Below are 16,887 nucleotides of genomic sequence, written 5' to 3' on the forward strand. Positions count from 1 at the left end.
CCTTGCTACAAATACAAACTTCAGTGTTTTTGTTGGTGTTTTCAGAAAGTGCAACACAAAGCAGGACATAATTGTGAAGTAAAAAGAAACATGACACCTTTTTGTATTTTTTAGTCTTTTCTAAGAAAAATCTGAGAAGTATGGAGTGCATTTAAATCAGCACTTTGTAGAATAACCTTTAACTTGAGTTAAAGCCAACGGTCTTTTGGGCTGCTAAATGTATCCAGTTTTGAGTTTAGTTAGTTTTTCCACAAATATGACTTGTTTCTTCCACAGATCTCCCAACCTGAGCTGTTGGCTTCCCACAAGTCTTCTGGCTACTTCTTTGCTATTATCTTTTTATTTTTAATGACGAACTGTGCCTGGTGAAAAGGTCAGAGTTTGTGATATTGTTTTATGACCTAACCCTACTTTAAACTTCTCCATGGCTTTATCCCCTGACATGTCCGGTTCATCACAATGCGCATCACGCTTTGCAGATACAGTCAGGTCATTTTAACTTGCCTCAAAAATCTAAGTGAAGTACACTGATGTTTGTCATTGCAAATAGACAAAATGTGGAAAAGGTTAAGAGGTGAATGCCTTTACAAGGTGAACAATTGGTTGTTGGCTCCACATACCAGCCACTCCTCATCTGATACTCATTGTGACACAAAAGTTGCAGAAAGTTTCATGTTACTTCCCGCAACAGCCGACCAAGGAATCTGCTATGGACCGGAAATTTTCCCTTCTGTTACTTAAGTTTCTTTTGCTCCTCATAAAGTATTTTTGAATTGATGTTTACCAGACTGGCTGAGTGTTTTTGATTTGTTAGCCACACGTTTCAAATCATCACGTTGGACACTTTTTTTTTTTCATTCAACCAAAAGCTATTGTTTTTCATTTTGTGCTCTATGAGTCACAGGCCTTTGTTTTCACATTTCAGGAATGCGTGTTTGGCTTCAAGTCATCTGGAACATTTTCCAAATTTCTTCACGTTAGATTGAAATTTGACTTACAACACTGGCAAATATCCAGCTACTCTTTCTAAGACCCGTTCTATTTTTATTCTGTCCTGCTTTGCTTTGTGCCTGTGATTTTAGAAGTTAAACCGTCTAGAAATTATTTTACTCTTTTCACAATTTTCTTTCTTTAGTCTTATTTTTAATGCTTCGTAATCTTCCTTTAAATGTCGTGGCTTTGTAAGGATCTGACTCACAACACTGGAGATAAACAGCCGGGGATTTATTTTAGGGCAGCAACTAAAACACACTGCTTCCTGGTGTGACATCTTGAGGAAAAAAATAAATAAAAAATCAGGAAGAGAATTTGTGGACCTCAATGAGCCTGGTTTCAACTTGATTACAATTTCAAGATGGTGCAACATTCATCTATTCAAACAATCTATACTGAAGACAAGCGGTGAAAACATGAGTTATGGCGTTAAAGAACAATATAGTATAGAAATGTTGAGTTAAGGCTTCGACACAAATGGGTCTTCAATTGGAGAGTCACACCATGAAATTATTCAAAAAGTGACTTCATAATAAAGACAATTGGTCGAAACTCAAGCGAAGTGGAGTTTATGGAAGAATACCCAAACAATCTTTTCTAAAGGATATTTCTACCAAGTACTAAGCAAATATATCGTCACCTTCCGAAAATATTGACCTAAGTCATGTTTTGACTACAAAAGTGATTTTGAAAAATAATAATAAAAAAAAGGTTGCCACTTCTTTTTTCCCCCCAAAAGATCATTTAAGTAAAAAACAAAACAAAACAAAAAAAAACGAAACTTTTTTGCAAAAAAATGACTTATTCCATCATTTTACGAAGGTAACGATCTTCTTTCTCTCACTGACTAACCTGAAACGGGACAAGTTTGGTCTGCGTTAACGTCAGACAGTGAGGAAAATGGCTTTTGTATATTTTTATACATACATACAAACTGCACATTCATAATATTTCTCTCTCAAATAGGCCCAAAAGAATCGAAACAGCAACCACACGACTACCGACCATTCCCCCGTCGAGTGCCGCAATCTGATGCCCGCGGACGAGAACTATCACAACGAGCGGGCCCGGAAGAACCGCAACCGCCTGTCCTCGGGCTCACAGCACAGCAGGGACCACTCTCCGCTGATGGAGGAGGACTACCAAGACCCCTACCAGGACTCTTACAAGCCTCACCGCAACCGCGGATCCCCCGGAGGCTACAGCCAGGACTCTGCCAGGCACAGGCTGTGAGCCGATACTCGTCTGCGCCGAACACAATCGCTGAGGCGGCGTCGTGACGAATCTACTTCAGTCATGTGAACTGGACGTATCTCTTATGTCTGTGTAGTACCTCATATCCCCTTTTGACCTTGGTTGTTGTTGCCAAATGGACATTTATAACCTAATATAAAAAAGAACAACTGCCTTTGCTATGATGTGAATATGAGGGTGAACATGTAGCACAAGAACTCTGTTTTAAACGAAGGGTGGACGTTTAGCTTGTTTTAATGTGTCACACAAGTAGCTTGTAAGTTAAATCAACTAGCAAGTGAAAGTGTGGGGTCTTCTCCACTTTCCCTGCCGTCTCAGCTGTCCCTGTAGCATGTAGGTGGAGGGCTGTGAAGCCAGTGCCAGACAGTGTCCCGCTGCGATTCAGCTACTCAGTTTAAACTTATCTTAAGACATGAGGGAAGCAAAAATATGCCATTAATAATACATTTGTGTTCTACCATCCTCGACGTGAGCGAGCCTGTTCCAAAATTCTTGACTTTTTCTATTTGTTTACAATATTACTTATATATTTTTTTTCCTCTTCGAAGTTCATCCAGTAGCTTCCCGTACCCCCTTCTTTACTTTCCCCGAACACCCATTTTTGTTCAATCGGTCGTATGCAAAGTCGCGCAAGTACAGGGATGTTTAAAGCTCCAAACCTCAGGAATGAGGGGTCACTAAGACCCAGAAGTGTAGCGTTTTGTTGTCTTACCCATCTGGATCATTTTGGGTGTATTATTTAATATACAGTGCCTTTCAAGAGTATTCACAGCCGAAGTTTTAATTGGGATGAAACATGGTGGTGGCAGCATATACCTGTGGTGATACAGTATTGGGGGGATAAAAATAACTATTGGAGTATGTAGAAGCTATGCTAGTTGTCTGGTGTTAAAATGGTCCTGTCAAAGTCTACACGTTTCAGTAGGCCAAAATGTCAGCCTCCTGATCTGGTACATTCACCATAAAAATTTCACGCTGCAATCAAAACAAAATGTAAACGCATGTATCATTCTCCTTTCATTTCAAATTATCTGGTACTTTATGTTGGGTTACCACATAGCACCTGCATGTAATACATTAAAGAGTGAGGTGGTAACATGAATGCTTTTGTAAGGCACTGTCGCTGTAGTGAAATGCTATGATGTGCATTTTGTTGTTTTTTGTTTTGTTTTGTTTTGTTTTTTTTGTCTGAGTTTAGTAAAGCATGATTATGAAAATATAAGAGTGGATTTTAGTTTGTGACATACTGAGGGCTTCCATGTGTAAATATTGTCAAAGATGACAGAAGAGAAACCTAAAATTCAACTTTTGTTAAATCTGATTACATTCCATTGGTTTAATTCAAGGCACTGCATATGACTCAGATCAAGATTTCTTTTTTAAAGGTTTTATAATAACTGTAAAATGTTCACCGGGCAGAAGCTGATCCGGACCATCTTCTTTGTTTTCAGGTGTAACTTTTTACATTATTTTAACTTCCATTAGAAATTCTTGGATAAAAATGGAAAACCACAGAATAAAGGATGGACTTCTCTATACCCATTAGAGCTTTTGCTAGCCAATACTAATAGTTACATGTAACTGTCTTTAGCCAAACAGGAAAAAATGTTCTGCAGGGCATTTGATAGAGGTGGTAGACTTGAATTCAATAAAATATGAACTACCCACTAGTCTTTACCTGATTTTGCTATTTATTGATGTGTTTACATTCTGGAAAATTACTGGTTTTAAGTTTTTATGCACCAAGGAATTAAGAAAAATTTGTTTTTCAGTATCTGATCTGCTGATTATCGTTTATAACCAATTTAAGGGAAAATCAGTGGATTGTGATCCACCACTTTCATGAATTTCACTTCTGTCACATGCTGCTTTTTGCTAAATGTAGTGGATTTTCCAGTATTTATTTATTCAAGTGTACACTGCCAATAAACACGGGAAAAATTGAGCATAATCTGACAATGATATACTCTTGAACCCTGCATTATAACATGCAGCAGTTATTTTCATTCTATCGGTCATAAATGAATCAAATCTTTTGTTTTTGTTGTTTCCAAACAGTGGAGCTATAGCATCAACATAAACATATAAAAACTGGTTGTGAGAGAGTGGTACATTAATTAGAATGTATGTGTGTGCAGTCATTTTACAACTCTATTGAAATAAACTGCACTGTTGTACGATGGTGGTTTTATATTATATTATATTATATTATATTATATTATATTATATTTTATTATATTACATTATATTTTATTTTATATTATATTATATTATATTATATTATATTATATTATATTATATTATATTATATTATATTATATTATATTATATTATATTATATTATATTTTATTATATTTTATATTATATGTTACTGAGAGTGATAGGGCGCATGCGCCAACATGACAGCTCAGCGCACTTTACAACAGAACAGCCAGCTGATATCAACCACTTAGCCATACTGGTTACCACTTTCGCCTTGGTTCTCTCGTTCCTAGCCGTCATATTTCCATATCATGTCTTCTGGAAAGGGACTTATTAAGTAATATTAGGCAATGCCAGCATGGAGGGTGTAGTTAAGCGCTTTACAGCTATTTTGTCGGTGTAGTTACCAGGCTAGCTAGCTAAGTCAAGTTGATAGCAATACATATCATCAATGCTAGCTAGCTAAGTGGTAGCCGATATTTCCAAAGCTGGCATCGAACAAACTTCACCGTTAGCAATGGGGATACTATTTACGAAGCTATGGCGGCTTTTCAATCACCAAGGTAAGAGTGCTCGATTGGTAGAAGATGTGAAGTCGTGGAAGCTAATTGGCCTCTTTGGTCGGAGAAGGCCCACTGGACACTGTTCCCTCACAGTAGCCATGAAGCCAGCTTTATGTGCATGACAGTGTAGAAATGTTTCTGTCATGACGATAAAAGTGTCCGTGTGGGGAAAATCGCCCTCATTTAAAGCCACTGCTTTGCTTTTATTTGTTGAATAGCACCGTTTCCTACTAGCTCAGTGTTGATTAGCTGTGTGCTGTATTATTTATGCTCCCCGCTTTTGGAAGCCGAGGTAAGTGAAACCAAGTCTTGAGAGCTTGAATCGGTAAACAGGTCTTTTCGACACCCCCTGTAACTTGAGTCCCGTTGAGTTTGAGCCGATGCCACCGGCATTATGAGCGGAGAAGAGGGGGTACACAAACGGAGCACTCCACAGTGCACATCAGATGATTACCGGGGCAAGTAAAGATCAATGGGTGAATCACATTGACTTTGCTCTGCCACTGTTAGCTCATCACCTTATCAGTATGATGTTATTAATACAGATTACTATTTATCTATTGATTTGGACCCTCAACTATTCTCAGCACGTCTTTAGAAGTTAACTCTGTTTAATGCATCTGGTGTTTCTTGATAATCTCTTAGTTTTTCTGTATTTTATGTAGATCAGTTCTTCCAATAGGGCTTATTGAAATCTTTTGTTGTTGAATTTGTATTGCTAGTCGCCCTTAAATGTTCCAGCGTGCTCTACAATGTCTGTCCCTGCTTTAGTACCAGATATGATGTTTAAAGGGACAGAAGTTAATTTAGACTAAGCTTAATAAAAACAAGCATCCCGATGAGAATCTTGGCAAAAATGTGTCTTAACATTGTATTAACAATGTTTGTGAAGTTTGCCACATAGTATTTGGTTAGTTCGAACAATTAAAGATTTGAGTCAGCAAAAAAACGACCCTCATAAGTAGTTGTGTTTTTTTTTTTCTTTTGCTTTGAAATAAAAAAAATTTTCAAGTCTGTGAGTATGGAAAAGGGAGTTTGAAAATGTTTATATCTTCATCATTTCTACAGTTAACTTCACATCCTCCCCATGCAGCCCACATGTAAAGGTGCTAGCAGTTTCTTTACACAAACAGTTTGCAAGCAGCTGAATTTCACACCTGCGTGACCTTCTTTACTCTTTGTTGTCTCTTTTCCAGTTGCACTTTTGCTGGCAGAGCAGCGAGCTGTACGCACAACCTCGTCTGAGTCAAACACCGCTTGTTGATCAAAGTTACGGGTTTTCTGCTTCCCCATAGAGTTGTTTTTCGAGCCTCTGTAGCTTGATCTATTTGAGTGACTATAAAGGGGGCATAAATGGGTTTTTGTATTAAAATATCCAGTGCTGATTTACTTGAACTGAAATTACATTAGGCGACCTGCTTTAATTATATTGGCAGCAAATGAGATGCTGTTAACTTGACAAGTGATGCCGCATTTCTTTTACAAAGAGACGTAAAAAGGCGTAAGGATCCCATTTGAACAAGGAGGCTGAACAAATCAGATTTAGTGAAATTTTGCTCATTTTTACTGTGGCAAGTAGAGTTTGCATCTTGATATTACTGCATCAAATGGTAACTTAAGATGACAAGTGTCGCTTTTGTGAGTTAATGAAACAGATTTACCGTATGTTGCAGTTTTTAGACTTTTTCATATCTGAATTAGTAAAAGCAGTAGAGAAAACTTTTGAATTGGTATTAGTTCGCTTAGAAAACAATATCAGGGCTAATACCAGTGTATTACAAGCCTGGCGGCCCACCAGGTTTTAATTGTCTCCCCACCAGGCTAAGTGTCGTTTGTTTATTTTAAATCCCTGCAAACCTTCCATTGCATCCGATACCAAGCATCTAGCTGCAGGTCCTTTAATTTTAGTGAATCAGGTGGTTTGTCCAGGACGTCCAACAGAGGTTTGACTGTAGTGTGTCTCTTAAAAATCTTCTGTCTCCATAAAAAAAAAAGATAAGTCCTATACAATCTGTTGAGCCAGCTGTACCTGTCCAAATGACACCTGAATGAGTGACAGCACCAACGTAGCGCCATTGAACATCGCCTAAACATTATAATTTCATTTTGACTTGCTCACGACGGTTGCGTTCAGTAGAGTCAATCTTATCAATCTTCATGGAGCACAACTTGATTGAATCAGGGTTTTTTAAGACAGACATTTCAGAAACACACAGAAAAAAAGACCAGATCTAGTGAAAAGACAGATGGAGCAAATAATTATTGCAAATGGAACAAAGCTGAAAGTGAGAGAATTTGATCACCTAAGTTGGCGAGCTGTGGAAACACAATTGAATAGATTAGCAAGGAAACACTGTGTAGCTGTTCCTTGTAATGGGAATTTAAGCAAATTACCCATAATTCACTGTAGTAAGAAGCTCAGGAGTCACAATAAGAGTATAAATGTGTCATATTCCTGAAAATGTCATTTTCTTTTCCCACAGGTCTCACTGTTGCCTTTTTAAGTTCGATTCTGTTTTGATGTAGTAAAAATACACAAATATCAAGAGGAGATCACAGAAATCTATACCACCTGCTTTTGAATGTGACTGAATCAGCCTATTAGTTCAGAGATATCACTCACTACACATCAGAAAGTGTAGTAAGTGAACATCTTAGTTTTATGGGGACTTTCATCTTTTCGGTCATGTTCCAGTTTCTGCTCATTTGACAAGTAGGAACAAAACCGACTGGTTTTTGTTCCTGTTTTTTTGTCTTGTCGCAGGATCTAAATTTCATTATTATTGTTATTTCTGCCATAAGAGATGTTACTTAATCGACAGAGAAGGCTTTCCATTCCCAATTCTTGTTTCTCTTTTTAGCAAGGAACTTGTTCTTTGGACTTTTTCCATAATTGCACCTGTGTGTGAATATTTGTGCTCCAGTCGCTTCCTGAGGAGTTTTGATTGATCTGTGACCTTAAAAAGAGTTCACAGTTTTCAAAATCTCAGCCTCCCGGCGACAAAACTAGTTATTGCCAAAACCTCGTGCATGATACGAAAAGGAAGTGTGCTTCCACGTCAGAAAACAACAGCATTCACTTGCTGAGTTTATGCAAGAGACACGCGGCCAATGCCCAGCCACCAAACCCGCGTTATGAATTCATGGTTGTTTGCACATTCTTTGATATGTTACCTTTCTGCTTTTCAGAGCACAAAGTCATTATTGTTGGCCTGGACAATGCGGGCAAGACTACCATTCTTTACCAGTTGTAAGTAACCCCATAAACTACAATGAACGTCATTAAATATGCATGCTTTCTCTCAGTGAATACAAAAGCTTATTTGTTGAAATATGACACTTTGGTATTCGTGTTAGATAACTGGTATTCTTTCGGTAATACTGCAGCTCAATGAATGAGGTGGTGCACACTTCTCCCACAATTGGAAGCAACGTGGAGGAAATTGTGGTCAACAACACCCATTTTCTGATGTGGGACATCGGAGGCCAGGAATCTCTGAGGTCGTCCTGGAATACGTACTACACCAACACAGAGGTGGTTGTTTTAGCTCACCGTTTGTGGGGGGAAAAAAAAAAAATTTAACCCAAAGCAGAAAATGTAAATGAAACACAGATTTTTAGATTAGAGTTTTCCACTAAGTACCAATGTATTTCTTCGGGAAAGCTTTTTCTCGACTTGCAGTGGAAATCTAGATTTACGAACGTCTCTTAAAATGTGTGCAAAAAGATAAAGAAGCAGCGGGTTGTCATTGTACAGAAGGACACATTCGAGAACCAAATTCGGCACCTGCATGTCTCCTCGCTTTGACACAGCTGATTCAAATGACTGAATTACATCCCTAGTAAGTTTACTTTCTGCATATCTCTGCAGATTGCAGCTGAAGAAACATTCATTTGATTCAGGTGTGTTGAATCTGGGCAGTATTGATTCAGCACATATTTTCTCTCAGCTGACTTGATATGTATTTACATTATTTAGCTGATGTCAAATGCTGTTATCAAAAGTATCTTTTCAGCAACATATAGAGGCTTGTTTAAAGTACATAATTACTTAAAAGTACTTGTGTCATTGGCAGATTATTTCATTTGTCATCATAAATTTTTCCCATGTTATAAATTAATTTATCTGCTATTGGAACTATTACTTTTTTTTTTAATCAATATTATTGCTGAAAACGTACTTTTTAGTTAGTTAGGCTTATTTCGAGTGTGCTAAGATATTTGCACAAGAAACTAGATGAAAATTACATTGTATAATTGCAGTGCACATACAGAGTTCATGTGGAGTTTAGAAAAGTTTTGGAGATAGAAAATGCAGTTTCCAGATCTTTTTTTTTGTTTATTATCTGAAAGGCAGACCTCTAATTTAACAAAAACAGCGTTCTTAATGTCATATTAAAGTTATGTAATTTGTCGCTGTGGCAGAAACTTAAATCGCTAACAGTTTTTTTTTCTCTCTGACATCTTTATATCTGAGATTTAATCTGGAATTGCAGCAGTTAAACTAGGAAATCTTTTTTTTTGTTTGTTTGGGTTTTTTTTACATACAAAATGTATGAAAACTTCTTAAAGTAATCTGTCTGTGTTGTGGATCAGTACAATCCAGATTTAGTTTACTCTCTAAGACAGTAACATCAAAAAAGTAGCTCTCGGTCAGACGGCAGCGTTAGACCCTAACATGTTCATCGTGTTGTTCCATCGCTGGTGAAATAAATGGATAAAACAGAAAATGTAAACATTATGTATTCAAATGTGGAAAATGTCATGAGTGCTGGAAATGTTATTTTGAAAATACCATCTGGATTTTAAAGGCAGCCTTTTAGGTAATGTTGTAGAAACCATGACTACAAGGTATTGCTATTTTGATTCGCCAATGTCCAGTTATTAAATTTATCTTATGTATAAACATTAACAAGATGATACATTTTATTTTTAGACTGTTTTTTGAGACACCCAGATTATTTACTGTGAACTTGACTGAGCAGGACAGAACATACCCTGCATTCATAAAATCTGCAATGAAAAAAAGGTTAAAAAAAAAACAGTGAGAATAATTTTATTTGTGGAAAGGACACATGTGTGGGTTCCTCACACTAACTTCTAAATAACTGAATGCCCGTGGCTGATGACTGCAGTGAGAGTGTGACCGATGATGTGCCTCTGTTCTTGAAAATGTAAGACGGAGAGTTCTGTCATTAACAGACTGTTTGTCTCTCCTTTATGTCCAGTTTGTCATCGTTGTGGTTGACAGCACAGACAGAGAGGATCTCTGTGACCAAAGAAGAGCTCTACAGGATGCTAGCACATGAAGTAAGTGACAATCATGTATGTTTATAAATCTAATGTAGGCTTAGATGTGTTTTCCACTGAAGATGCTTCATGCACACACACCTGTGGGTGTGTGTGTGTGTGTGTGTGTAATATAAACAATTTCATTGTTAATGCGTTATATGATTCCACTACCCTTGTTATCGTTAGCTTGTGTTACATGATACAGCCACTGTGGGTGAGAAAACATTCATGGATGTATTTATTATTTTTTTGTTCTTAATCTTCTTTGACTGAAGCTTTTGTAGCAGTTCCAGTTTTCTTTGTAATTTGAGCCAAATCACAGTTGGTGATTCACACTCAGTAAATCTAGTTGCAGAGTGAGAAGTGTCTCATCAGCTCGTATCTTATTGTACATTATAAAGCACCAAAGAGGATGTTCTCTGGTGTTACTTTTAAATGTTGTCATGTTTGTTTTTGCTTCCATTTCTTGCTGGCTCCTTTTAGTTATTTTCTTCCTTTCATTTCTGAGTGCCTACAATCTTGTTTAGAAGGGCATAACATGCTTGCTGTAGGAACAGAAGTTTAGTTGTTTCTAAGCTGAAGAAATGCTTCCTCGCAGCGTTTTCTGACTTTCACTGCCTACAACTGAGGTGCAGTTGAAAGTAAAGCAACAGTATGAAAATCTTTCTCAGTTAAATGAAAAGAACAAAGGAATCAACTTTGGACTTTTAAGATTAGCTGAAACTTGTAGATTAAGCAACAAAAACAAAATAGTGGTGACGACCTGATGCATATTGGATGTTCTATAATTTGTTTTATAGAAAGATACACGCTGTATCGGCTTCAACATCAGTATCAGGCAATGTTAGACTTTTTTTTTTTTTTTTTTTTTTTTTAAATATCAGTGTCGGCCTTTTAACTATAACTGGATCAATCATTTATTTCCATCTTGTTCCCGATTGAATACGTAATGTAGGTAGTGAAGGTACTTTTACAGTGTCCACAAGTGCAGGGAAATTCATATGGTATTAGTAAATATCAATAATCGGCCATAATAGCAGTATTAATATCTGACATCAGTCCAAATTTTCATCTTGTGGTGGAGTTTGAGCTCCTTTGTTCAAATTGAAATGTTTAAACATTTAATTTGTGTGTTATGTATGTGAATAGACCTTGTGATTAATTTTACTTTGCTTTATTTGCGCTTATAAATACAAATCTGGTTAAAAAGTTTCTCAAACATCTTGTGTTTGGTGTTGGACCTAAATGGCCAAACACAAAGAACGGAAGTTACAAAACCCTCCGTGGTTTTAACATCTGAAAGTTGTTCAATTTATGCTTTGCTAGAAAGGAAACATAAGAGCACGATCACTTTCTGCTAGTTTTGAATCATCGAGGCATGTTTGTTCTTTAGCTTTTGGGTGATTTTAAAAAAAGGGGGGAAAAAAAGGGAAACTAGTAAAAAATATCATTCCTTTACTCTCACAGGATCTACGAAAAGCAGGTGTGTTGATATTTGCAAACAAGCAAGATGTGAAAGGCTGCATGACTGTGGCTGAAATCTCCCAGAGCCTCCAGCTTACCTCCGTCAAAGACCACCAGTGGCACATCCAGGCCTGTTGCGCCCTCACAGGGGAGGGGTGAGAACAACATCTTCTGAACTCTGTTACTGTAATTTTATCTGGGAGAAAAAAATCTAAATACATCTGTAGTGCTTCGAAGCTCATCCTAACACCTGTTTGTCCTTCTCGTCTCCGTCGCCTCCAGGTTGTGTCAAGGTCTTGAGTGGATGATGTCGCGGCTCCGTGTGAGATGATGACGACCCGCGTGAATTTGTTTACAAGTGTGCCCGTTCTATTTTTTTATTTTTATTTTTTCTTGCCTCCAGACTAAAGGATGCGACGAGGTCGGTCGTTGGGACGGCCTTCTCCTCGACATCATTTCCTTTGAAGCTGACATGGACAGACAGTTGACGGGATCTTGTATTTTCCCTGTAATAATTTATTTGACTAAAGACATTTAACTCAGATCAAGGAAAGAAACTTTTTTTTTTTTCCAGAGGGACACAGAGAGACAGAATATTTAAGGTGAAATTCCTGCACGGTTTTCCTTCTCAGAAACAGACAAACAAAAAAGTCAACAAAATGTCTGACTTGGAGCTGAATGTGGACTTCTTCTTCAGCTGTGTGTGAGTCTAGCCCACGGTGGCCTTGCAGTATTTCCAAACTGGCTGTGGTGGTTTTCATTGCCCCCGTGTGTTACAGTCCAGTATTCTCCTTTAACTTGGTGCCTGCAGCAGAATGTTCAAGTGATGATGGTCAACGGTGACTGAAACATGCTTGATTGAGGGTAAAACGTCACAATATGCCCTCTTACCTTCAGTCCCTATGAAAATTCACTAAAATAAAGTGTTTTTATCTGTCTGGGTGAACTTCTTTCTTTGTTTGTTTGTTTTTTTAGGCCAAACAATTTCTTAAGAGTTTACATCTGATCTTGGTCTATTATTTTTGGGTTTATACTTTTTTTTTTTTTTTTTTTTAGTCCTTTAGGGGGCAGACTGTGTTGCCTGAGCTCATGTTTCCTGACTCTTTTTAGGGAGTGATGAGCAACCAGAGAAGCAGAGTGGAGTGAACCATGCTTGAGGAGGAGAGATCAGGTCAGACTGAGAGCGCACAACGAGGGATGAAGAGATTAGCATTAGCTTTGAAGTGTACTAATAAACCACCAGATGTTTCCAAGAAGACATAAAAACGTATCAATTAGACATTATCTCTGGTGAAGATATCCTAAAGGCCTTCAAGGAAATTCAACTTTTATTTCATTAAAATCTCATTGAGACTTTTTAAAAATTCAACCTGTGATTTGCTTCCTTTTTTAACCAAATAATTGGTAACATAACTCCATTGTGGTGGCGCAGGGGGTTAGCACGCCCCACGCTTGGAGGACTTGGGCCTCGACGCGGATGTCGCGGGTTCGACTCCCGGTCCCGGCGACCTTTGCCGCATGTCTTCTCTCCTCGCCCTCCCTACTGTCACAAAAAATACGAGCCACTAGCGCCGCAAAAACTCTTTGGAGAAAAAAAAATTAACTTCATTGTTGCACAATTAGATTTATTTTTAGGCAAAATCTGAGCTGTATAAACTTCTACTAGTTATTGGATGTAAGGTGGTGTGTGTTCGTGTGTAATGCATGAGCGGTGGCCAAGGAGATCACTATCCTAAATTGAGGTGTGGAAATTTTTATAGACAGTTTCTGTCAGCCGTAGGTTTAAAGAGGACAGGAGGGAAATGGTGCCGTGAACAAAACCATGGTTCAGCGTTGGAGAGGGCTGGGTCCTTTATAGCAGATTTATTAAAGACGTAGCTCTCTGCTGCGTCCTTGTGGAAAACCGAGATACTAGCGGCTTATTTATGTACGTTTCCAAATTTAAAAAAAAAAATCTTTGTAGATGCGGCTTATAGTATGGTGCGCTCTATAGTCTGGAAAATACGGTACATCTATAAGTCCCTCCAGTTTTTTTGTTGTTGTTTTGTTTTGTTTTTTTTTTTCTTTTACAAATCCTCACAATTCACACATAATCAACAGATCCCCACATTTTTTCTGATTTTACTGCAAATATTTCACAAAATTGGTCAAAAACATTGAATTTAAATGACTGCTGCCTCAGCCTTACTTGATGTCAAGTCGTAAAAAGTTACATGTAACGTCATACATTGGCTCAAATATATAAATTTCTTACAAATCTTCTTAAATTAGCTTCAGATTGCCACCGTTCCCCATCACAAACAAAAACAATCACAAATTAAAGCTGCAAGCAGCCTCGTGCGGCCCTCGCAGCAAGCGCTGCTCCGGCTCACTGGCCACCGCGGAGTTCCAGCCACCGCGGAAGCTCTCGCACCGTTTCTAGAGCCGGCACCCGCTCGCCACAGCGGGAGCTGTCGCGAACCTTCCCCGCCCGATCGCCCGGCAGACGACACACGTGGATGCGTTCGGCAGCGCTCCCCGATGACTCACAAAAAATCTGGTGCAGATCGGTCCATTTACGGCAGAGATATAGCTGATGGATTAATCTAGGGGGCGTAGTGGAGTCAAATTACATTTCAAAACATTTGACCTCTTTAAAGGTTACCACAGGTCTTACATTTCAAGTTTGGTTCCAATCGGATCATCCATGTGTGATTTAAAGACAATCGTATGAATATGGCGAGGGTCTGATATTCGCCATTTGGCCACGCCCACACTGTTCAAACAGCATGGACAGATTTCATCACCTTATCATTGTAAGTGAGTTTGCACTGGATTAAATCCATATAAAAAACAGAGAAAAAGTAAGAAAAAAAGGTGACTTCCTGTCGGAAGTGGGTGGGGCTAATGACCTAATCATTCTATCCAGGTGCTGCAGCAGGGGCACATCTAAAAGTTGCAGGACAGCGGCCCTTGAGGACTGGAGTTTGACACCCCTGCTGTAAGAAGATGGTTGGATAAATAATTTTAATATTAAATAATATGATTTCTTCAATAGCTTCCAAATTGTGTGCCCCATTAACTCAAAATCAAGGTGAGATTGTTCTACTAGAGAGTATAGATGAAGCACATTCATCTTTATTACATTTGACCCCTTTTTTATTTAACTAATTTTATATTGAAAAAATATACTGTATATAAGAAAATTTGCATAAAATGTATTACCTCACATGATCATCACATTTGTTAGCTGTAATGTTCAATTACATAAAATTGGAGGACAGAATCTATTTCATCACATGCTCACTTCTTACATGAAACATGTTAAATACAACAAATATTTACTTTAAGTGTGACAGTTGTGACAGTTTAACCTTAGTGATGTCATCATTTGACCACATGACGATTAATCACTGAAAGTTTGGTTACTCTGAGCTCCGTCTACTGTGAAAATCACATTGAGCTTTGCCAATTCTTAATTGTAAGCTATTGTTGGTAACATCAACAATGTTTCTCCACTGGTAAGGTTGAACTGAAGAGGAGATTGTCCAAAAAATAAAAACGTGAGTAATTTGTGTGGTCCACTGCTGTGTGGAAAACTCTAAGAATTACTTTAAAGCCCCACACCCCACCCCCCGCCTCCAGGTTCTGCGTTACGGCCCTGCGTTTAATATCATAGCTCAGCGCTCCTCCTGCTCATATTTGTGACACTTATCTCAATATTAATAATTATAGTGCCGTTAAGTTTCCATTATAATTCTTAGCAACTACGGACACGTTCATTCGTGGCTGTTTTCACCTTTTTTGGACCAGTTTATTTTATTGTCTAATAAATAAAATTCACTTCCTGTCAACACCTTTGAGGTAATATCGTTTAATAGGTTTGCCAGGCAAACTTTTAACTGTAAGGATATTTTGAAAGTACTAAACTCCACAGCTTTGAGTGTGCAGCCCATGTACGGTTAAAACAAAATAATGTGGCTTCCATTAAATGAGCAAGAAATTGTTTAGCATATCAGACTCACCAGAATCCACATCTCTGCAGCAAACACGTTGATAAGTTGGAATGCAACAACAGGACATCTCACCGCTAATACCCATGACATCTGTCTCCTATTCGTTAGGTCCGACAGCTTAGCTACGTTAGCTTGACTGTCAACCGTCATATTCACCCCTTCGGGGGGGGGGGGGATTGCGTGCGCGTGCGTTATAACGATCGAACTGCACACATATCATGACGGCTTGATTGATCGTGAATGTTATCCGTGGAGGCTATTTTTATCCCAACGAGCCAGCCATTGCTACGTATATGTGGGCGGCGGAGGGGGAGGAGGGGTGGGGGCGTGCGAAAACCGAACTGAGAAATAAGATTTAAGCTTTGGCATGCGCTACGTACAAGATGTTTTGAAACAATGTTTCCACAATTTTCTTAATTATAAAGATGATTCAAAAATAAAAATATCAGAAATTCTTCTTTTCTTTTTTTACTTCAGGGAAAATTAATAAGCAGCCGTACAGCTGCAGGCGCTGCCTCTCCGTTAAATCATGCATGCTTGATTGCACTTCGATAGCTTAGCTGCGTTAGCTTGACTGTCAACCGTCATATTCAGTTCTCTAGTGCTAATAAGTGATATAAGCGCAAATATAGGAGAAAGGAAGGCTTGATCGAAGGCTATTTTATCCCAACGCGAGCCAGCAGAAGTATCGAAAACAACAACGTAACTGTGGAACTACAAAATACACAGATGCATCTTTGGGAATTGCAGTGGTAAATATGTACACATAGTCATGTATGGCGTGATAGTGACACCAAGTGGTTAATATCGCCATTACAGCACCTCTCTCATACTGTGTAATTCTCGCCTTATTCATGTGTGGAGTAACAGTGACACCAAGAGGACTTAATGGGAATAACATATTTTTTTTCTAAAAAATCTAAAATTACAGAAAATCCGTTGAATTTAGAATATGGCTCCAAGAGACTTTTTGTTCGTCCTGAAAAGATACACATATGTACCAAGTTTGGTAATTCTAGGTTAAAGCATGTCTTGGGGCTTGATCATTTAAAATTTTCTAGCCGGCGCCATAAATACATTAGGCCACGCCCACCAAATTTTATTATGGATTTCTTTCGGGGAG

At 38.2% G+C, this 16,887-nt stretch overlaps 2 protein-coding genes across 7 annotated transcripts in view; one reads left to right on the forward strand and one right to left on the reverse strand.

Moving 5' to 3' along the window:
• Positions 1-16,887, reverse strand: part of LOC122842047 (signal-induced proliferation-associated 1-like protein 2) — a 178,313-nt gene that overhangs the window by 16,200 nt on the left and 145,226 nt on the right. The gene's annotated exons all lie outside the window — the stretch shown is intronic.
• Positions 4,647-12,707, forward strand: LOC122842048 (ADP-ribosylation factor-like protein 5A). The gene is given in 7 exon segments (XM_044135553.1): positions 4,647-5,013; positions 8,203-8,263; positions 8,401-8,548; positions 10,242-10,270; positions 10,272-10,323; positions 11,773-11,924; positions 12,052-12,707. Coding segments are annotated over 7 exon segments (537 nt in total). The 5' UTR covers positions 4,647-4,967; the 3' UTR covers positions 12,101-12,707.

The sequence above is a fragment of the Gambusia affinis genome, linkage group LG13 (assembly GCF_019740435.1).
Source record: "Gambusia affinis linkage group LG13, SWU_Gaff_1.0, whole genome shotgun sequence".
NCBI classification, from domain to species: domain Eukaryota; kingdom Metazoa; phylum Chordata; class Actinopteri; order Cyprinodontiformes; family Poeciliidae; genus Gambusia; species Gambusia affinis.